The sequence below is a fragment of the Cyprinodon variegatus genome, unplaced genomic scaffold (genome assembly GCF_000732505.1).
Source record: "Cyprinodon variegatus isolate N-32 unplaced genomic scaffold, C_variegatus-1.0 Scaffold251, whole genome shotgun sequence".
Lineage (NCBI taxonomy): Eukaryota > Metazoa > Chordata > Actinopteri > Cyprinodontiformes > Cyprinodontidae > Cyprinodon > Cyprinodon variegatus.
The window spans coordinates 74,250-97,654 of NW_015150704.1; the positions used below are offsets into that span (position 1 = coordinate 74,250).

At 36.9% G+C, this 23,405-nt stretch overlaps 1 protein-coding gene and 1 long non-coding RNA gene across 2 annotated transcripts; both read left to right on the forward strand.

The window, feature by feature from the left end:
- The first annotated feature begins 452 nt into the window (after positions 1 to 452).
- On the forward strand, positions 453 to 5,490 carry LOC107089409. The gene is made up of 5 exons (XR_001481438.1): positions 453 to 686; positions 1,055 to 1,201; positions 2,495 to 2,541; positions 4,085 to 4,161; positions 4,338 to 5,490. It is a non-coding gene; the product is annotated as an uncharacterized LOC107089409 (long non-coding RNA).
- A 6,390-nt stretch (positions 5,491 to 11,880) lies between these two features.
- Positions 11,881 to 21,698, forward strand: LOC107089399. The gene is made up of 10 exons (XM_015382157.1): positions 11,881 to 11,997; positions 12,104 to 12,288; positions 12,513 to 12,650; positions 14,046 to 14,187; positions 16,709 to 16,886; positions 18,221 to 18,362; positions 19,308 to 19,445; positions 20,624 to 20,682; positions 20,770 to 20,858; positions 21,088 to 21,698. The coding sequence occupies exons 1-10, from the start codon at positions 11,881 to 11,883 to the stop codon at positions 21,172 to 21,174; spliced, it is 1,275 nt and encodes a 424-aa protein (XP_015237643.1). The 3' UTR covers positions 21,175 to 21,698.
- Positions 21,699 to 23,405: the final 1,707 nt, after the last annotated feature.

Sequence of the window (23,405 nt, forward strand, 5' to 3'; positions counted from 1 at the left end):
AGCGATGCCATCAGCAGGATACCCATCCAGTTCGGTATACAAGGTAAAGTCTAAACATCTGTTTGACAAATTAACAGCACTAAAATGCATTTAATTCTAAAATATACATGTGATAAAGTTATGTTAAGAAAAACTTAAGTTTGTGATTCTGAATGTAGACAAAACAGAAGTTACTGTCTTTGGATCAAAGTCTTTGAAATAGAAGCTGAGAAGTCAGTAAATTCATTTGGATGGGATTAAATTGATCTCAGATACTAAAGTAAATTACATCTATTCTCCCATTCTCCAACATTTGTTAGTTCAATCTCTAATATTATCCTGTCTCTGCTTTTTCTCATAGTAGCTTCATCTGGTCTGTTCCTGTTTGGCTGTGCCAACATCCCGGAGAGAATTATCAGCTGTGCTGCTGCCAGTCTTTCAGTGTTGTCCTGTTTTTTTTTTTTTTTACTGTATTTCCTCTCTTTTGTCCTAAAGGGCCTTGAGATGATATGTGTTTTGAATTACTGCTATATGAATAAACTTAATTAAATTAAATGTGTTCTAGTGGATCCTGTTGCACCATCATGCTCAGAAGGCGATTATCTGCCCAGATTTCTGCCTCCAACTCCAGAACATGGAGCTCGATTCTACTGTAACGTCAATCAGCCTCTGGAGATCAAAATCAGCGGAATCGCAAATAAGGCTGAGTGAGAAAATACAAAAGGCATAAAATATAGATGCACTACAAATAAAATAAAAGATGCATCATAAAATTTTTGTAGAAATAAATTCTATTCTTTGTTACATCCTCACAACTTTTGATAAGTTCATATATTTGTTTCAAAGATAGCCTAACAGATAAATGTTCCAGTTTAAACAGCAGTGGATAACCTAATTAGGTAAAATGCAAAAAGCTGGGGTGTTACCTGGCAACCCCTCCAGTTGCAGGAACTCCTGTATCCTGCATCCCCCAAATATTAACATTAAGAGGTTGAAAAAGAGCAGACTGCTTTGTAGGTATTTAAGAAGCTTGAAACGTCAATAAATATTTCTTTATATTCTCTGTTCCATAAAGGACCTTGGAGCTTCTGTTCAGCGGACCTCACAATGTGGTCAAAACTTCTTCAGGATCAGGAAACTTCTATCTGAAATGGAAACCATCTATAATTGATGAAGGACCTGGCCATCCCATCTGTTTTGTTATTCAGAGTTCACTTTTATAGTAAGATTTCTGATCACTCTGAAGTTTGTGTGTTAAAAAACTCAAAGTCCAGAGTGTAAGGGGTTGATGACTTTTCTTGCGGGCTCTAAACACAGAGTGTCTGAGCCTCAGGTTTGCATGCAAATTCCATGGGAGATGCCACCCAGGAACGTTGAGAGGTCCAGTGGCACAATTTTAGCATGAGGAACAGCGAGCCTTAGAGTGTTTGCAGCATTGTCTCCAATGGTGGAGGCTGGAATTGGAACATCTGAACGTTTGCCATTGTACATTGAGTGTCAACCAATCAGAAACAGATATCCAAGGAGTTTCAGAATAAAATCTAAAAAATTAATATACAGTAAATATAAATTTAGTTTCACCATAAAGTTGGGAGAATGTATGTTTTTATTGTAGAAGGAGAGAGTGCTCTGATCATTTTTACTTCAATGAAATATTTTATTATTAAACTCCAATGAAAACTTTATAAATACTTATAATAACAAAAAATGGTAAAACCTGCCTGCAAGAAATATGACATTTTGAACTCTGGTAAAGTTTCTAACACACACATAAAAAACACTTTATATTCACGCCAAAACGGCCGGGGAATTTAATTCGCATAGACAAGCAAGTGGAGGGTCTGCTGATCTGAACAACAACAGAATGTTAAAGTAGGAACATAGTCCTAATGAATTGGCCACACAGATAACATTTCACTGTGTACTTCACTTAGAAATATTTTTTTATCTAACTCATTTCAACAAAACGAATAAACTCAAGCTACTCTCACAATTGCAAAGAAAAGAGCAGGAGCTTTGAGTATCCGAAGGTTCAATCATCAAGAGAATTTGACTTCTAAATACAAAAGTGTCAATTTTTTTAAAATCTTGAAATGTGCTTGATGTGAACGCAGCACTCAAGAGAATTACTTTTCCAAAGGATGATCTTTTTTATTGTCCATTATAGTCATGCTTGGTGGCTACTTTTAAACAGGAGGTGATGTAGAAACAAAACAGAACGGTAAAAATGGAGCAATTGTTCAATTGGCCAAACCTTCTCAGAAGAAAAATCATCTTCCTTTTTTTAGGGAATAGAAGCATCCCCTAGAAATACACACAAATTTTAAAAGTATAAAAGTATTTGGTAAAAAGGCTACTTCAGTAGTGAGTAATTGTTGGAAACTAACATGTGATTTAATTTTTACAAATGATACAGATTTTATGTTCAAGTTCTGGTATTTTGAAATACTCAGTATTAGTATCTTTACAGCAGTAATAAAGCAACCTTCCAAATCTCCCTCCACAGTGACACCAGTTCTGTGTATCAGTCTGAACTTCGATGTGTCGTTGTGACAGTTAAGCGTAAGTAAATTCTTTCGTTTTCCATAAACTCATGATTCTACTTTTATCCCAGGACCAACAATGACTTGAAAGTATTTTTTTGTATCTACAATCACTTTGACACGCTCAAATCATCCCCAGAGAATATGTAATAAGGTTAAAAGCAGGAGTTAAAGTATCTGGAAGTATTACCCAACCCCAAGGCTGATTGGTATGGTAGTTTATAGCCATCCGAAACAGATTACAACACTGTCATTAATTAACAGGTTACCGGTAATGGTGCTGTATGCCTGTCTCTTCAAGTCTTCCTCTTAAGTTGTGTCGACAACAGGAGGAGTTATTGTCACACTGCTTTTGGGTGCAGAGTGTATCATAGTTTGCCTCTAACCTCTGAAGAATGAGGCTCATAGATACTTTGGGGTTTCTTACAGGAATCTGATGATAGCATGCAAAGCTAAAACAAGTCCTGTAGTTTTTCGAGCTTGATGCTGCAGCTGGTTAAACATTTTTTCAGAGAACAAGTGTCATTACACTTCATAACCATTGGAAATGTGGAAAAAGAGAAAAGAAATGCTTCAGACACTCCAGAAATGTATGTTTTCCCCATAAAAAATAATATTGCCTTTAGGAGCAATAGGAGTAAAACAATGACCTCTTTATTCATATTTATTTCTAACCCTACTAAAATCGACTACTTGCCTATATTTCCACACACTCAAAGAGAGAGAGATGGAGAGAGAGATGCTATTTTACAGTTTATAACTTTAAGTTTGATATAAAAACTGTTTACTGCTACAAAATAAGTCTCAACCCCAGAGGCATAGCCAGAAAATTTTTCTAAGGGTGGCCAGGCAATAACCAATGTACACCAAAGGGTGGCCGAAAGCGGATCAGCACCAGAACCTTAGGCTCAATCTATACTGATCCAACAGGAAAATGAACAACCACAACATCCATATTTTCCAAATAAAGACAAACTATACTTTACTACAGCCTTTGCTAACAAATAGATGCATATATTTAAACATCCATCTAGATAAAACTTCTTTTTGATAAAGTTCTTTCAGGTTTGAGTTCTGGGTCGAACATCTTTTCCATCATCATTACTTACCTACTTTTATCAATAATCATTCTGCATAAAATTGATATTTACAAGTACTAATATCTACAAAAATTGTTTATTTACTAAGTTTTTATAAGAATAGTTATTTATCTATTATTTAACTTAAAACTGATGTGCATTTTCTCTTTACCCCATATAACAAAAAATCTAGTTCTGAAAAGAGCATGAATTCTGTACTTTATCATCTTTAATGTTAGTATATTGATGTGTATAATTAACCACAGTGTTTTTGTGGTCAAGTAATTGTTAATCAATTAAAAATTTAAATTTTTTGAATATTGGGGTAATGGGGGAAAAATGGTAGGGGTGGCCACAGGAATGGCCAATGATTGGGTAAGGGTGGCCATGGCCACCCCTGTCCCCCCTTCTAGCTCTGCCCCTGCTCAGCCCCCAATGCTAAATTCCTCTGAATCCAGGTTTGCTGTACTCTTGTTCTTCCAGGTGATCCTGTTGTTCTAAAACTGACCATATGGACTACACTGTCACTGGAGGAAAACAAGGACAACATTTTAAAAACGGTCAGACATCTTTGAATTGAATCCCTAATTATTTAATGAAACATACATGAGTATAATGTTATTTTCCTTATAATATATTTTATGTTAATGTTTGTTATAGACTTTCGATAAAGTCAAACTGCATCCCTGATTGAAGAGTTTTTCAAATTTGCTGCATCTCTTTTTTTCTTCCACAGGTGAGAGAAGAACTTGTCAAACTAGGCTTGCCAGCACATGTCCCGGTGCGGCTGAAGGGGGACGATCAAGCCGAAGAAAGTGGCAGTGCTTCCCCCTAGTGGCTAAATTTGAGAATGAGCGTGAAACCTGCTGGGAAACTTGACTGGGATTATCTGTTTGTTTTTTTTCAGTTTCATATGAACAGATGGTTTGTCTTTTTGTTTATTATAATTCTACATTTTCCTGATATTTAATACACAGTTCTCTATTGTGTAAAATACAAAGATATTGCAAAATATTGATATATTCACATGCATCAATATCAATTACTCATCATAACGAAGTAAATGAGTTGAAGAAAAATGTTTTTCACCAGAGCTATTTATTAAGGAATGTATTTACCAAGGGTTATTGTTAGCCACTTTCCATCTGAATATTTTTCATTTATGCTTCTGAGGCTTTTAGTGATCTTCACATCTGATCTTTTTCTACACCTGCTGATTATAGAGCTATAAACAGCATATATTTTTTGTATAAATTATTCATTATGTCAGCAAATTCAGGTCCCAATGGCTCCTTTTGTGATCTGGAACACAAATTAGAAATTAAGGCATTGTCGAAGGTTTATAGAGATGTCTGGATTCCTTAATTTCTCTGCATTTAGGATGTCATTTAGGATGACCTTTAGGATGTCATTTAGGATGACATTTTCATCTGCTGATCATAGTCCCAGAATTCAATCATCCCATAAATGTGTTTAATGGTAGGTATACAAAATCCAGAACATTGTTATAAAGACTGTTTCTACTAATTGGAGCCAGAATTTACAGTCATTGCGTATTACAAACACAAAGAGTGAGCATGAACGCACCACTTTCTGGCCCTGGATGAGATAAACGTATTGCTATCATCTGTAAACATGTAGGTATGGACTTAAAGTGTAAACAAATGAATGATGTAAATAAAGATTATTATAAATGAATCATACAGGCAACATCAAGTGTTGGGAGTGGAAGTTAAATCTATACGTTTGCCTTGAGCTGATGTCCTTGTTTAAGTATTTAATTTAGAAATAACACAGAACATCATGCAGCCAAGAAGCTTTATGGAGTCTCGGTTTCTGGGTTTTGAGTAATCCTGCTAACTGTAGCGACTATGCAGTTATATTTACCTGTGCCTTAATCCTCATTTCCTAGCTTACTAGCACTTGCTGTTTTACTTTCATCAGTAATTGTTCTGACACACTAAAATTTAAAATTTTATGATTTCACTCAATTTTTCCTTCTTTATTTAAATAATTTTGAACAGAAATTGTACTAAACAATATGAAGTTATGTGCATATAAAAAGTTTTTTCTTTTTTATAGGTTCTCTACTTCCAGTAAAAGCAAATGCTATTTCTCAACATAAGAGTAGCTAGGGTACTTATCATTGTAAATCTTATACAAGTAGCAAAGTGAACAGACTACTAATGTAAGAGTCAGCCTCGTACAGTAGAGATACTCTTTATTCTTCAAGCATAACTCTTGTGTGAAAGTGACAAATGTGATCAGAGTAAACTCAATACACATTAACCAAGAGTAGTTAAGAAAATATGTATAAAATAAATATATATAAAGAGAGAACTATACCTAATGTTCATCTGGGGGACAAGTTAAAGTTTCATTAAAAACTGTGTGTTTTAAATAAAAACTTTTAGCTTTTTTGCTATAAATATGCCAACTGCTCAGAGAGCTGCTCACGGTAGCAGACTGACACGTTTGTGGATCACTTCACAATGAGGAGCAACGTTCAAGAGAAACATGAAATGTTTGTTTCAGTAAAACAAAAGAAGACAATTGGGCGGTACCCTAAATTTGACACATTATCATTCTATAAGAGTGAAAGACAAGAGATTAATGATGCATTTATTAAAATAGGCAGGAATAACTGTGGAAAAATCTGTTACTATCTGCCAAGCAAAAGCATTTGTTGATTCTCTGCAGCAAAACAAGAGGACAGGTCAGAGGTTGTTCCAACCAAGACATGTGCTCTAGGTAAACATGCTCCAGAAAAGTTACATCATGCATTAAACAAAAGAATACTAAAACTCTGGAAGTAGTACGATCTGACTCACAAGCAGGCTTCAACCATGGAAAGAACCCAGAATCTGACAAGCGCATAACAAGCAGATGGATATTTTTAACCTTCTCAGAGCACAGGGTGCTCTAACTACGAGGCCAACACTCCCAAACGAGAGATGATTACCCAGACATATTCTCACCAGAAAAAAGATGAATTACTTCAAGGATAATAACATCCTTAAATATAGCTGTGTTTTAATCATTTTGTGGTCATACACAGACTTTAATATTAGATTTTGTAGTTAAGAGTAATGCTACCTGAGGGAATTTTGTACAATCTCTAAAAAGTTAAAGATAGTAAGATCTGAGTATGTATTTCATTTTTGAAAGGTTAGCTTTTTTTTTTAAATCTTTTTTTATGCTTCTGGAGGATTATATGAAAATAAATATTTAGCAACCTTTAATTACATAAATAATAATGCCCCTGGAGGTATTAGGTAAAAAAACAAAAATATTCTTAATTTTTCTTAATCAACAGAAAAAAATATCCTTATGTTAAAACAAGATTCAGAAATTCCTCATCAACTGTTCATTGATCATTACCTCTCTGCCACCAGATATTTGCACAATGAGGCTCCTGCTCAAATCCAAGAAATAAATGGAAATCATTATAAATATGTAATGAACAGTAAACAGAAAGAGTGAAAGATATTAACTTATGTACCCAGTTACTACAGTATGTCCTGCTGCTGCTGGTCAGCTGCACAAAGGCTACATTAAGGCTGGAAAGAGATACTTTGCTTCAAAAAGAAATCTGAATACTGTGTTTATCATCTCTTTTTGCCATTAGAAAACTAATGAAGAGCATAATTTTTTATTTTTTATGGTGGTTTATTTTGACACAGAAAACCAGTTTGACATAAGAAAAACCAACATAGTTCAGAGACCCATTATTTGTGAGTTTTATTAGGCTTTATGAATTGTTATGAGCTGATGTTTATGCTTTGATACTTTTTCTTGAAATAATAATTACAGTTGGTAAGAAAAATTTGTATTTTATATGTCTTAGAAAGAATAACAACAATGATGATATTTGTGTTGGTAAGTAATAAAATGAGCCAAATAAAAAAGTTTTTTGATTACAAGCATTTTCAATGAATGAAGTTTCTAAAAGTAATTGGAGCTAAAAGTAGAGGGACTGGCTGGAGAAACCGGTTTGAGTTTCATCATGGCTCAGTTTGTTAATGTGTATCTGCACAGACTGCTGCCAACTACTCTAACCAAAAGAGTTCAGCTTTGCATATGTTATATTCCAGGAGTGTTTGGTTTCAGTTTTGTTTGCATTTTCACCATTTCCCTTCATTTTGCTGTATCATGTTCATTTCTGTGATAAATACATCCTCTATGATGTTACTAAATTAGTTTATGTATAGTTTCCTAGATAATCTTCTTGTTATTTTCACATTTGGATTCACCTCTGTTAGAATTTTCCCATCATTTTAGATGTTTTTTTGCAACTTATATCATTTTTATGATACTAGTTCTTTCCTCAGCCTCCCTGCAATTAAAAAACCTCTTCCTCCTGTATCAAATCTTCATTATATCATCTATGTTGTTTTTTTCTTTTTTTCCCCAGTCTACCATCTGCACTAGGAGTCCTTCTAAATGTCCAAGGATGACAACGTCACTATCAGCTATGCAAATCAACATGCGAGCAGAGGCAAATCAGTTTGAAAGAGGATATGAAGTTCATTTAAAATATATTTCTGCTTAACAAAAAAGGACGGCACACATGAAAGTCCCTTGTTAGAACATTTTAAAACATACAGTAGTGAATAAGACTTCACAATTACCTGATCTCTTTTAAAACTTCCTCTCATGATGAAACCTTTTCAAAGATAGGAGTTATGTAAATAAAGGAAGGCTTAACTTAAATTTGCATGAAACTTTCATCTGGCTCTTCAGAGTATAGACAAGGTTGGAAAAAAAAAATAACAGAGTAAAAAAATACTGGGCTTCTTGTTAAGATTTTAAAATGATTTTCTTTTATTCAGTTTGGGTCAGCCATTCTTTTTTTCTGTACTGTTGAAGAAATACAGAGCTGTTGTTCAGCAAGAGAGCTTATGTAAAGGTGTGTAGGAACCCAGAACAAAAAGACCTAAACTTGATCAGTCTTGCCATTTTAGAAATAAATCTGATGGAAATATGGGCTTTTAAAATGTGATTGTGCCATCAAATTATCTGGATCATATTTTCTCTTTGAAAAACATTTAATGGTTTTCAATCCAATAAATTAGTTGAGGTAGAGGCACAAAGTAAAATATTTACAACATTTGTTTGTATTTTCTCTGTTAAACATTTAAGTTGAGTATTTCATTATAGCAGTAACCTGATTAATGATGTTAATCGGTCACATTTTAAGGTTTTTGTTTTAGCTTTTCTCAAATTTTTTAGAAAATGATTAAGATTATCTAAAACATTTTGTTCAATCGCTGTTTAGAAAAAAGGATAACACCATTAAAAATCAATAGCATTAACTGTTTGAGTTAAAATTTTTCTAAATTTCACATAAATTTTAACCTGAGCATACCACCTGCAGTAGCAGGAATTTGTTGTCCCTGCTAATGTCATCTTGCTTAAGGTAATTAAGATCCATTAAGGGAATAGAAAACAACCCTTAATAGAAGAGTGAATTCAAGCTGACGGCAGTTTTGAGACTTGGGGCTGAGGTGAGCAGGTGCATTAAACAAGCGCTCCCAACTCAGTCGACAAGATTTCTTCTACCAGAGGATTATTAGCCTTTAGAATCCATAAACTAATAATGAAAAAGGGGAAAAACAACCAAAAGTAATGGTAATCTGAAACACACACAAAAAATATAGGCAAGAGAAACGTCTAAGGAAATGCTAGAAAAGTCTTATCCAACCTGCATATAAGGCCATGGAAATGCTTCGAGCTTGGATTGAAACTATTCACAAAGAGATTTTATGTCTGCATTCAGATATGAAGACAGGTTGCTTTCATGCTTTCAAAATGTAAAGCAAGTTAACCAGTTTTAGAGTGGAGAAAAATTGGAAAGCTAATCCCACATCTGACACCACTTGTCACATGCTCCAAGAAGTCTTGGAGATGGGATCCAAACCGGTTGAAAGAAGCACATGGTCCAAAGAGCTTTCAGCTAAGAAATCTTTAATTTTTTTCTGGTGCAGGACATCAACCAAACCACACCAACCAACAAGAACAATGGCAGACATATTTCTTATATAGAGGGGGAACTAAATTGGAAGAAACCATTTTTAAAAGGATGTTCAGTTGCACAATAACAAGAAAAAGAAAATTTGTTTAAAATGAACAGCTAATTCAGAAAAACTTTTACCAATAAATACAGAAAACAAATATTTCAATTCAACCCCCAAAAATACTCAAACTCCATAGAGAAAACACCATACATGATCTCAACCTCCCCCCTTCAATTCCTGAATGGTGCAGTCCTGTACACATCTGCTTGGAGAGTGAAATAGCAGAGGTGAGTATTTCACAATGAGTTTTGATATTTTAACTCTTTAATCCATATATTTCCCTTTTAGGAAGAGTTAAGCAAAACAATATTGTAAAGTGAAATCCATTTACTTTTTTAACAAAAATGAAAACAAGATGTGGCCAACCAAAGACCCACACCCCAAACAAATCCACTTCACCCAAAACAACAAAAATAAACCAGAAAACCAGATGCATGTTTAACTGCTACTTTAGCCAATATACAGGTAACAATGGCTCATTGTTACATGTGGGTAAAATGTAAGAAACTAGTGACAGGCTATATGACCTTTTGCAGTGTCTGGCAGTAATGGAGGAGTGGGCTGCAGTTCTGAAAGAGGGGGGTGTCAAAGTCCAAGCTACCAATAAAAAAATCCAAGCCAAACTGATTGATTTAGAGGCACACTTGCAAAGACATAATAATGGTCTATTTGGTATCCTTTAAGACACAGAGAGAGACAACTTGTTGGAGTTTCTCAGTCTTGCCACGGTGTTGATTTAGCCATACAATGCTGCATCAATGCTTTAGGACCCAAACCACTGCACAATGTAAGCCTCCACTCCATTGTGATCTACACTCACCGGCCACTTTATTAGGTACCCCATGCTAGTAACGGGTTGGACCCCCTTTTGCCTTCAGAACTGCCTCAATTCTTCGTGGCATAGATTCAACAAGGTGCTGGAAGCATTCCTCAGGGAGTTTGGTCCATATTGACATGATGGCATCACACAGTTGCCGCAGATTTGTCGGCTGCACATCCATGATGCGAATCTCCTGTTCCACCACATCCCTAAGATGCTCTATTGGATTGAGATCTGGTGACTGTGGTACATTGTGGTCATAAAGGGATGGACATGGTCAGCAACAATACTCAGGTAGGCTGTGGCGTTGCAACGATGCTCAATTGGTACCAAGGGGCCCAAAGAGTGCCAAGAAAATATTCCCCACACCATGACACCACCACCACCAGCCTGAACCGTTGATACAAGGCATGATGGATCCATGCTTTCATGTTGTAGACGCCAAATTCTGACCCTACCATCCGAATGTCGCAGCAGAAATCGAGACTCATCAGACCAGGCAACGTTTTTCCAATCTTCTATTGTCCAATTTCGATGAGCTTGTGCAAATTGTAGCCTCAGTTTCCTGTTCTTAGCTCAAAGGAGTGGCACCCGGTGTGGTCTTCTGCTGCTGTAGCCCATCTGCCTCAAAGTTCAACGTACTGTGCGTTCAGAGATGCTCTTCTGCCCACCTTGGTTGTAACGGGTGGTTATTTGAGTCACTGTTGCCCTTCTATCAGCTCGAACCAGTCTGGCCATTCTCCTCTGACCTCTGGCATCAACAAGGCATTTCCGCCCACAGAACTGCCATTCACTGGATGTTTTTTCTTTTTCGGACCATTCTCTGTAAACCCTAGAGATGGTTGTGGGTGAAAATCCCAGTAGATCAGCAGTTTCTGAAATACTCAGACCAGCCCTTCTGGCACCAACAATCATGCCACGTTCAAAGTCACTCAAATCACCTTTCTTCCCCATACTGATGCTCGGTTTGAACTGCAGGAGATTGTCTTGACCATGTCTACATGCCTAAATACACTGAGTTGCCGCCATGTGATTGGCTGCTTAGAAATTAAGTGTTAACGAGCAGTTGGACAGGTGTACCTAATAAAGTGGCCGGTGAGTCTACTTTTTGACATATGTAACCAAGGTTTTTTTGGTCTGCTCTACATGGAAGAAAGGACACCTTAAATCAACAACAAGTTTATTTTTATAATGATTATCCAGCAGAGACCCAAAGAATATGAAGGCTTATGCTCCAATGAGATTCTTTGTGTCTTTCACGTCCAGGAATGTAAATAGAAAATTAGAGGGAGTGGATGAGAGGCAGTCAATGGGAGTATAAACACTGCTTATCTCTTGAAACTCATTTTTTGTGAGAGACGCTGACTTGTTCAACATTCAGCATGTTGCTGTCTGTGCTGCTGCTGCTGCTGATGGTCAGTGGTACACAACCCGAACATTATTATGGCACTGTGGTGACCTACTACCCAAAGGAAACCTACACAAACGGATCAGTCTCTGTAAGTATGGTTTGTTTATATATCTTATTTCTAACACATTCCTGTCTTTATTTTTATTTTTGTTTTTCTAATTTGATCACTCCTGGTATTTCCTCAAAACCTACAGGTGATCCTAAACTTTAAGTTTAACTTCCATTCCTGCCAGGAGGGTTTGTTTTCTTGCACAGGCAACTGTGCCAATAAAAGCTTGATGGTTTCAAATTCCACCATTGAGAAAATCGATGGCAGCTGGTGTCAAAGAGAAAAAATCACATTGGGGCTGTTTTCTAAAAACTCTCCATTTCAACTTGTGTAAGTCCACATTTATAAAGTTTGTAACAGTTTTTGTCTGGAAATGAGGAACTCAGATTATCCATTTGCTCGATAAAATACCAAGTCTTTAAGAATGTAAACTTTAATTTAATTTTTTTTTTATAGTAGTATAACTTTAAAGTGGGCCTTATAATCAATACATTTTGAGAAAAACATCAAATTCTATCAGCTATAGTTTTTTACAACTTGAATATCTATTCCAGGTATGACAGCGGTAACTGGTTAATTAATCATAACGGCATTCAATCCTGGAGAGCAGTGGTTGATGTTGAACTGAGACACCGCTCTGACACCAACAAACCCAACTCATCGCCACAGACCACCATCTTGCCTGCCTTAAGGTAAGTCGGATCACAAGTTAGCAAAGTTTTTTTTAATAAATTAAATATTTATGAATTATATAATTATTGCAATTCAGATATATGTAAATGTATGAATATATAAAAGGTTTTTCAATAATAATAAACTTTGTATAACAACTCAGAAAAAAGTTTGATGTATAGCAAAACCTTACATGATGCTACAAGGAAGGATGCATGGTGTTCCACTCAATAACACTGTTGCCTTGCAGCAGAAGGTTTTGAATTCGAATTCCAGCCTAGGGCCTTTCTGCCTGTTTGCATATTCTGCCACGTTAGCTTAAAAACTTTAGACTGGTTTTCAGAGTGTTAAAAGTATTCAAAAAATCATCTTATCCTGTACAGACTGTTTGGATAAGTTGATAAACAGTTTCTTCTTAGACTTCTTTTCATGATCAAATAGACATGTAGGCTGAGGCAAATGCAATGATATCAGTAAACATGCAGAGATGTGCGGTGCATGGTTTTTCTGCATTAAGAGAGGTCAATGTTTCTGCTATGCTCATGGAACCTATCAGAGTAAACAGTTGCAGTATTGTTTTCCAGGTTAAGAAGGTTGCTGTAATGACTGAAAGCTTAAAGAAGGTCCTGGAAGTTTTATATAAGTCCTTCAGACAAGAGTGAATTGGCTGGAAACAATCACATGTATGCCAGCAGTTTGATGTGTGTATAATACACAACCTGAATGAGCCTTTTAAGCATTAGACCTTTTCAGAGCGCTGAAATAAAGACCATCCTGTCTTTGGTTTATAGAGAAGAACCATGTCTGTTTTCTTTTCCTTCTTTATATCTATTTATTGTATGTTCTCTTCTTGAACTAATTTGTAATGATTATGCCATGGTTGTGGTTTTGATCCCTCTATGGGTCGCAAATTAGTTGTTTATATGTGCATACTTTCAAGCCTGGACAGTGCTTGAGATAGGGACCATTATATACAATAGATACAATAGATACATGGTGCAAGTTTGAATATCTCAATTCAAATAGGCTTATTCTCTTTTATTAAAATTATGGCTTTTGAAAAATGTAAAAATCTTAAACTGATTATAAAGGCACAACTTTTTTTCCATTTTTTCCCCAAATACTACTGAGAAAGCACATTGTTAAGGTTTTATTGAGGAACTAATCTGATCTGGATTCAAACGCAAAGCTGTTTTTAGAAGGTTACAGTGCTGCAATCCAGGCAGTTCCCTCACATTAACATTAATTTGATCATTTTTAATATTATTGATAACAAATGTGTTAGAAAGAGAATAAGCCCCTCTTTTGTGAATTGTCATCAGGACTGCATGAGGAGTGGTGTATATTTGATAAGACAAAAAATTACTACAAAACATTCTACAGAAATGGATTCCTGCATTTTTTTTATGGTTCAGGGTTCCCTCAAACTGTCAGAGAAATATTAAACTGTTGGCCTTTGACCCCGATGGAGACGAGGTCAAATGCAGATATGCCAGTACTTCCTTGGCAGAATGCCACTCACCCTGCACACCTCCACCTGTTCTCAGCCTCTCCTCAGTAAGTACCTTGTTCTAATCTTCTCTTACGCAACGCCATAGTTTATATAAAAGTTGTAAATCCAGAGATTTTGGTAGAGGCACAACCAAATAATCTGCATTTAAATAATTTAGCCTATACAATTTTTTTATGTAAACTATTTATTTTGTTGCTCTTTTAATTCCAATAAACATTTCGATGTTTAAAAAAAGAAAAGGTCAAGGGTGGGTATAATTTTATTGGAAATTTAGGGGGTTTTTTCCTGAAAAATTTTCTTGTTCAGGGGTAAAATAGTAACTCTTCAACTCTTCAAGTATTAATCTTCAAGTAATGAAAAATTACAAGTTTTTCTTTACAGATGATTGTTTTGAAGATTAGTGTGAATTTTCTAAAGGGAAGTTCTGTTAAGTTATTATACAATATGTAATCTGTTGTTAAAAAATGTGATATCATTGTGAGCTTGATGAAATATATTAGTTTCTAGTTGTGTAAGAAGCGAACAGCTTGTCAGAGGTGCAAAGTCTTTTCTAGCCAGCTTCAGCTATTTAAAACGTAGAGAAAAGTGTTGATACCAAGTAGAAACAACTACAATGCCTTGCTAAAGTATTCACCCACCTTTAACTTTTCAAACTTTTGCCACATTTCAGTCTTCAAACATCCATCCATTCATTTTCTTACACGCTTATAACAAGTGGGGTCGCGAGGGGCGCTGGTGCCTATCTCCAGCTGTCTACAGCGGGGTATACTGTACCCTGGACAGGTCGCCAGTCCATAGCGGGGCGTCTTTAAACAAAAGATATAAAATTGTAATTTTTGTGAAAAACATGCAAGTGGGACACACTCATGAAGTTGAATGGAATTAATGGATATTTTAAACTTTTTTTTACAAAAAAAAATAAATAAACTTGATCTGCAAAATTATTTCCCTCTTGAGTTAACACTTTGCTGCGCCTTTTGCTGTGAGTACGGCTGCAAGTCGCTTTTTGATATGTCTATATCTATGCAAAACTGATATATATATATCAGTTTTGCATATCGAGAGACTGAAATTTTGTCCATTCCTTGCAAAACAGTGCAAAGAGGAATGTAGCTGCAATATTTGGATTTATTATTAGTGTGTATCCATGGACACCTGGAACTAAATTCCTGCAGTATTTACAGTATGCATGGGCATGCTTGTGTATGAAGGGTTAACAATGCTTCAAAATATGCCTAATAGCAGGTGTGGGAGACCTCACACTCTCCCCCAGGGACGAGGAACGATAAAGAAATGACCAGAGAGCCAGATATCAAAATGCACCTCAGATCACTGGAACATAGGGAGGGTAGATATAGGGATGACTGCATCCACTCGAGAAGGGCACCCAAGGCTCAGCAGGAACCCGACCCCAGAGGGGCCAAACCGCAAAAGGGCCATGTCCCTGAGGGGCCTTGGCCCCAGAGGCCATGGTGCTGAGTCCCCATGAGGCTGTGGTAGCAAGCCTATGCACACCACTAGCAGCCAGTAAAGGCCAAGGTAGACCTGGATGAGAGCACTAGGGTCCAAATCCCGGGGGACACACCTACCCCCCCAGCAGGGACCCGACATGGCCAGGAAGCACTGATAAGATAAGATAAGATAATCCTTTATTTGTCCCACAGTGGGGAAATTGGTCCTGTCCTGCATTCACCTGGAATAAGAAAGAGCTGCCAAATTAGCCACTTTTTTTTTTTTTTTTACCTGTGTGAATTTAGTCCTTAAAAAGCTGGGGAATCCTAACTTGGCCAGCCACACTGATATGAGGTATAAACGGTGTATTAGTTTGATAAAGGGTTCGTATAACTTGATTTCAAAGCCAGGCTAACAGGGTCAGCCTCTTCAGGTTAGAACAAATCAGATATCTATGGATGTAATGCAAAAATTCTAGGTGACATCCTCTGGTTTTGTAATTTCTAGTCTGTGAAACATGTCAAGCTATCAAAAAAAAAAAACTCTCCAGTAAGCTATTTCTGTTGGTTTTGCTTTAAATAAATTGGAGGATAAAAGGTGTGCTCTCTATTACGTTCCTAATGTACAGTGCAACATTGGTCCGTTGTAAACGCCAGCTTGTTGTTATGCTAGCAGCACTCGGTCTTTTATATAATGCCTTTAGTTTTATGCTGTATCAGATGTTGGAGCTTATTATTGAGACACTATGAAATTGGCAAAAGAAAGTTCATGTAGCGACTTTGTCACTGGAATCATGTTCAGTATAAAGTGACTATTGCACTGTGGTTATCTGTTATAAATGCTGGTTAAACCTGTCAGATAATCACACTTTGGGATTCTGTGGATTTCCAATCCTCTAATTCGTTTTTTATAACTAATGTGAGGATGTAGGTCACACTGATGGGACATCTTCATACTACAGATGAAGGAAGCATTACTGATGATAGCGCCACAAAGCCTCTTTGAAATTATCCTTTAACAACATCTGTGCATGTTTTAGTAGAACCTTTTTGTGTGGAGAAGTATTTTTTTATTCATCTTGAGATTGTTGGTCTATTTTCTTTGTTCTTGCAGAATTGTACCCTGTCATTCGGTCCAACTTTATCCCATAATGAGGGTTCGTATGCAGTTCAGATGGTCATAGAGGACTTCCCCAGACAACCAATCACCCTGACTCAAACTGACGGGCCACAGGTTTCCAAAGCTACCCGTGATGTAATCAGCAAGATACCCATCCAGTTTGCTTTTCTAGGTACAATCTTACCAAGTTGTTACAATATTTACAACCGTAAAGAGCTACTCTAATCGTAGAATTATTTTTTTAAGGGCGTTTACTGTCTGCTTACCTGTATAATTATGTCATACAGTGTCCTTGAAAGAGACCTTTCACTGCTTTTACAGTGCTTTTAAAACCTAAATAGGGTCACAATGCTCTTATTGGTGGTCATGAAGGGCTTTTAGCTGGTGCAGAAAGATCTAAAAGCCCCCCACATGACCCTCTGCAACTTGCCTACCTCAGCCTATACTTTATCTGGCATTACCTCGACCACCCAAGGACATATATCAGGATCCTGAATTTGGACTTAAACTCAACCTTTAACACCAATAACCCACTTATCTTCAATTGAAATCTCATCAAACTTGCCTCCACCCACCAATGGGTTGCCAGCTTCCTGAATGATCAGCAGCAGTATATAATGTTCTTCCTCTCCTCATCCATCCAAGAACCACCGACCCTGGAGCTCACCAAGAAAATATCTACTGCATACTTTACTTCTCTCTGAACACAAATGACTGCACATCTGCGGACCTGTGAAACCCTTAAAGTTTACATCTGACACCACCGTCATTGTTCTGATCCAAGATATAAAAATATCTGCATACAGATAGGAGGTGGACTAGATGGTTTATTGGTCCCTGCTGAACCAAGTGGAGCTAAACTAAAATTGGTAGACTTCTTGGCAACACCCGCAAATATAGTATAAGGATATTCAGGATGAATCATACCTCAAACCTATGATCAAATAAAGAAAAAATAAAATTGCTGCGCACCCCACCCCTACTGGCTAGAGTCAAACTCTTACCTTCAGAGAAGTGGTACAGAGCACTTAGAATAAAAACAAACCACAAAATAGACAGTTTATTTACGTAGGCTGTCCTGTTGAAATAAATGGCCACCTCACAGCTGGAGTGGTCAGATACTCTGCTAGAACGTTTAGGGATTTTTCTTCCTCCGTTTATTTATCGAAAAATAAAAATGGACACTTTATGATTATTTATTTTTCATTATGTATTTTCAGTCTTTAAGCATGGTTTTAACGTTGTTTGTTTTGGTGGAAATGTAAAACATGATGTAAGTAATGGAAAACTGAAGCTGAATTCCTTGTTTGCACAAAAAAGTAAATTCAAAAAAGTTCAAACAAAATTAATACAAGGTTTGCTTGACAAAACAGTTAAATGAAAAATTGATACTAAAAAACCTTTTCTGCAAACCTTATTGCAGGATAAAGTCATTTCGCAGACAGGGCTGTAGTTATATTTCCAGTTGAGAATGACTCAGTTTGTTTCTGTTCTGATGTGTTCCAGTGGATCCTGCAGCACCATCCTGCTTAGAAGGAGTTTATCTGCCCAGGTTTGTGCCTCCAACTCCAGAACATGGAACTCGGTTCTACCGTAAAGTGAATGACACTCTGGAGATCAACATCAGGGCACTCGCAAAACAATCTGTGTAAGGCATGAAAATTTGATTCTATATAAATTATTTGATTCAAATCAGAAATACTTTATCACTCCCAAAGTGAGTTTAAAGTAGTTCTAGAGCAACCCATCCAAGAGACACAGTACAACAACATACATAAAGGTGCCTGAGACTTCAGCCATTAAAGTCACTGCTCTTTGGTTAAAGATACATGCAAAGACAGACAGATGGAAGGATGGGCAGGCGGGCAGGCTGGCAGGCAGACAGGGATAAAAACATTAAATCTCACAATGTGCCCGTGACAAGGCATGATATAAGGTTGCCAAAAACCTCTGCATAAGAAAGAGGAGAGCACCTGGAGGCCAGCAAATGTGATAAGTTTGAGGGTGCATGTGTCTGCCATCGAGGATATTGTTGGTATGGGTTTACATATGAGAATAAGTCCATGAGCCAGGCCTGGAGCTCCTCTTGAAATGAGGATGCATATATATCGTGTGAAATCTAGAGAAGCCTATTCCCATATGAATAACTCTTGTTTTACTACTTTTCTAAAATGTATCTTGTCATGAATCCTATCTGTTGGTTTTGGTTTTTGGGCTGTTGGCACTTCCCTGCCCTGTCATCAGCCTCTGGCTCTGGTCATGTTCTGCACTGTTTCTACCTGTTACCAGTTTGTTTAACCCTTTATTCAAAGCCTGCTTCCAGTCTTCCAGCCATTATCCAGTATAGTCAAAGCATGCCACCATTTTGTTCAGTCATTTTATGCCTTCTCAGGTCTGCAATCAGCAACCTGACAGATTATGGGGGAGGTTAAATCATAACTTATGCTTAACCTATATTTCCTGTTTGATAAAGGTTTTATATATTTTGGAAGATTCTCTCTGCACATCACCATTAAAACGTTGAAAAACACAGCTGATCCATTTACTGTTTTAACATAATGTAACAATTTCATACTTTTCCTGTTTAATAAAGGATCTCTGAGCTCCTGTACAGTGGGCCATCCAATGTGGTCAAGAATTCTTTAGAATCAGGAAACTTCTCTCTGACATGGACACCTTCTGCAAGAGAAGATGGACAGAGCCACCCGATCTGTTTCGTTGTTCAGGGAAGGTCAGTATTTGGTCCTAAGATATACTAAATGATTAACTATCATCAGCTGAAGAAGGTTGCAACAATCTTTGATCTCTTCAATTTACACAATCCTGCTTGGTTGTCCAAAAACCCAGAGTTACAATCTCTTTCACATCCCCCTATAGATAATCTATATGATTTACTGAACCTTGCAATATGTGGTGGGGTTGAGGGCTAGCCATGGTCTGGTTGTAATGACATGGACACTGCAAACAGGGCAATGCCAGCGGTGAAAGTATTTAGATGGAGTGATCATATGAGGCGGATAAGTGGTTATATTGTCCGTTATAATTAGTGTTGCACCAATACCGATACCAGTATCGGGCGGGGCCCCAATCCATCACTAAAATGGTGGTATCAGCGAGTAAAAATAAATAGGGCACCAATACAATTCTGAGAGCCAAAAGTTTATTCAACTATTGTCAACCATTGCAGGTAGGCAATAAAAAGTTCTACTGGATTCACTTTGTATTAGTCTTTTTCCTGCTTCACAGAGGTACTGTAGGCAGCAGCTTGAAAAAGCCATGATAGCAATTATTTTACATCCAAGTAGTATGCAGTTCTTCATATATACACACACACATCAATTTCAAACAGATGGTATTAGTATGATATTGGCCAATGCTGCACAGCCAGGTATCGGGTATCGGTATCAGGGCCAAAAAAGGGCATTGGCGCACACTAGTTATAATCACGTTCTATGATTTGTGTAGGAAAAAAAGAAGCAAATGACATACAAATATACCATTTGCTTCTCTGGCAGATCAAATCATCAGCATGAAACTCTTCCTTTTTTGAGAACAGAGGCGATGCTGTTCTCTTACTTTAAATATTTGAACACAGTGGAAGTCGGCAGCTGGTCAGTGCAGAAACATAGTTATTAAGATTAAAGCTTCAATAATAGCTGATTGACAGGCTTTTGCTGAACTGCATTCATCAGAATCAGCTGTGCTAAAGCAGAAAACCTTTAAAACCTGCAGGACAGCAGCCCTTGGGGACTGACTTTGGGCCTACCTGATGAACTCAAATTTTTAACAAAGGGGAGTTTTGAAAAGAACTACAGATGATAAATGTGATAAATATGTTTTATAAAAGCAAATATATAATTAGTATCCTTAAAATGATAATAAAGCAACTTTTCACATATGCTTCCACAGCTCTTGCAGTTCGTTGTATCAGTCGGAGCTTCGATGTGTCCTTGTGACAGTTGGGAACAGTAAGTCTTTCTGTCCCTTGTTTGCACTCATTCAAATTAACTCTCTGAACTGATGGTTGTTCTCCTATTTTGGTGTTGTCTTCACAGAACCAAAACCAACCTTTGTTAATGTTCTAAAGATGAAGATCTCTACTTCGCTCTCACTGAAGGACAATGCTGACATGATCGGACAAATGGTCAGTAACCCGATGAGATTGAGAAAAATAAAAATTCAACCCAACCTTCTTAGGCTTTTTTTTAAACCTCTCCTGAACCAGTTCTATATCTTGAAACGTGAACCCTTTAATCACCAATGCTAAATGTTAGGCTAGAGGTTTAATTATTGCTTCATTATTATTTCCTGATCATAGACACAGTTTACAGGTATCATTACATCTCAACTAAACATTAAGTTTCCTTCTCCAGATAAAAGAAGAACTGATTAGAAGAGGTTTTCCACCGGGTATAACTGTACGCCTACTGAGCAACGGCTCAATAGTAGATCAAGGATAGCCGATCTTAACCTGGAGAATCTCGGAGCCCACTTCATCCACTGATATCATAATCTTTTTTATGATAATAAACCTCATATAATAACCTCATATGCATTCATCCAATATATGTCCAGTCTAACGTTTCAGTCACTAAATCGATAAGGATTCATATTTCCACACACATATACAATATGTTAATTGTTTTAATCTAAAATGTTCAGAATTTTCTTTATAAATTGTTTTAATGTTATCAGATCCTGAATATTTCTGTAAATAAATATCTTAATAGCCTCTTCATCACTTCTGTACCTGCTGCTGCTGCTGTGTTTGTTGGCATAATTCAGTTAGCAGTTTTAGTACTAAAATGAATAAACAAGGGGAGAAACTGCTCCCTGTTTTTTAAAGTGGGGGACCTTACTAATGTTTCTCGTCCCTCCAGGGCCCTTTCTTCCACCCACAAAATATTTTTAAAAATTCTCCTGCTGCAAGGCAGAGAACGTTCTATGTTTTCCAAAAAAGTAAAAAAAAATAATCCACTGGATTTTTTTCCCCCAAGTTTGAAGACGTTTCGCTTCCCATCAAGGAAGCTTTTTCCAATTCAAAAAAATATTTTAAATTGAAATGTTTGAATCAAAAAAGTTTCTTGGATGGGAAGCAAAACGTCTTCAAACTTGGAAACAAAGTCCAGTGGATTGTTTTTTAAACTTTTATGAAATAACTATGACCTGGATAACTGGGGAATCTTCACCAGCATATTTCTAAAATGTTTTGGAGTTGAAAGCTAGACATGGTCTGGCTGTGATTGACAGCAGCACACTGGCACAACAATATGGACATTACAAACATAAATCATTGTGTATCCTATTAGGAAGTGTTTACAATAAAAAAACAAAAAAAAAAACAATTTTATTCATAATATTATATTATTTTCTTCGACTGTTTGTAATTGTTTTGATTAACTGTGTGCTGAGACCTTCACAGCCTTTCTGTAGGGTTGAAGTTAGTGAGAGGAACTTTTGTTTAATCAGAACAGGGCATAACATTGAGCCGTTGGGCAGCTATGAATGTCTTGTTCTCTCTTTTCAAAGAAAGCTAATAAAATGCTGACTGAGTGAATAGCCATCTATCTACTTTATTTAAATGGATTGTTGAATACTTTTTTCTCACAATAGTATATTTAAAAATATATTGTCAAATTCAGTCACAAGCAGGCTTAAATTGGAAGGCAACAGAAATTTCGTCTGTTTGCCGCACCAGAGCAAACTCTAGTTGGAGGGCCGATGTATTTAATCAGCATGGAGGACCATCCTCATGCACACATTGCACATCAGATACAATGGGTTCTGAGTTTGGTCTTTTGAATCATAATGGGAGTGCTTAGGTAACCTGGGAATGACTGAATTGTAAATGCTTGTAAGCTGAAACCACAATCCTTTCCCTTGGTTCAGTGGTCGCTTTTCTCTTTTCACAAAGATAGCTTCGATGGAGTACTGGTCAGCATGCACAACGCAGGCCTTAGTTCTGGATATGGCCGACCTGGGTTTAAATCTGACCTGTGGTGCTTTGCCGCATGTCTCTTCCCCTCTCGTACCCTATTTCCCTTCAGCCCACTGTACAAAAAACAATCAGTGCTGTAAAAACTGATTAAAAAAAAAAGATAGCTTTCTTGATACCAATTTCCAACCACCTGTCTTCTCTGTCCAACATCTGAACACTTTGGTCTTCAAAGGTGTGTCCTTTGTTATTGAGGAGCACATTTACAGCTGAACCTGACCCAGAGCTGCTGGCTCTCCTATGCTGTGCATTGCGTTTACGAAGTTGTTTAGTTTCTCCAATATAGGAGGCTGTACAGTCCTCACTGCACTGGATCACATACACAATACAATTCAGCTTAGGTTTGGGTGTTCTGTCTTTAGGATGAACCAGTTTTTATCTGAGTGTCTTTAGGTTTGAAATTCACTGGTAAGTTGTGTTTTGGGAAAATCTTTCAGATTTTCTCAGAAATTCCTCACACATAAAGAATTACAATGGTTTTACATCTCTCTGCTTACTTCTCTGTATTGCAAGCAGCATTGTTCTTCCTGCTAGTTGTTTTGGAAAACTTAATAAACAGCCATCTTGACAAACCCCATGTTTCAAGTGAGGTCTTGGTTTAAGTTCTTTTGTTTCAAGTTTACTCTGATTCCCGGGAAACCAGAACCAAACAGGGAGAAGCATTCTCCACTGATCTGGAACAAACACCAAGATCAC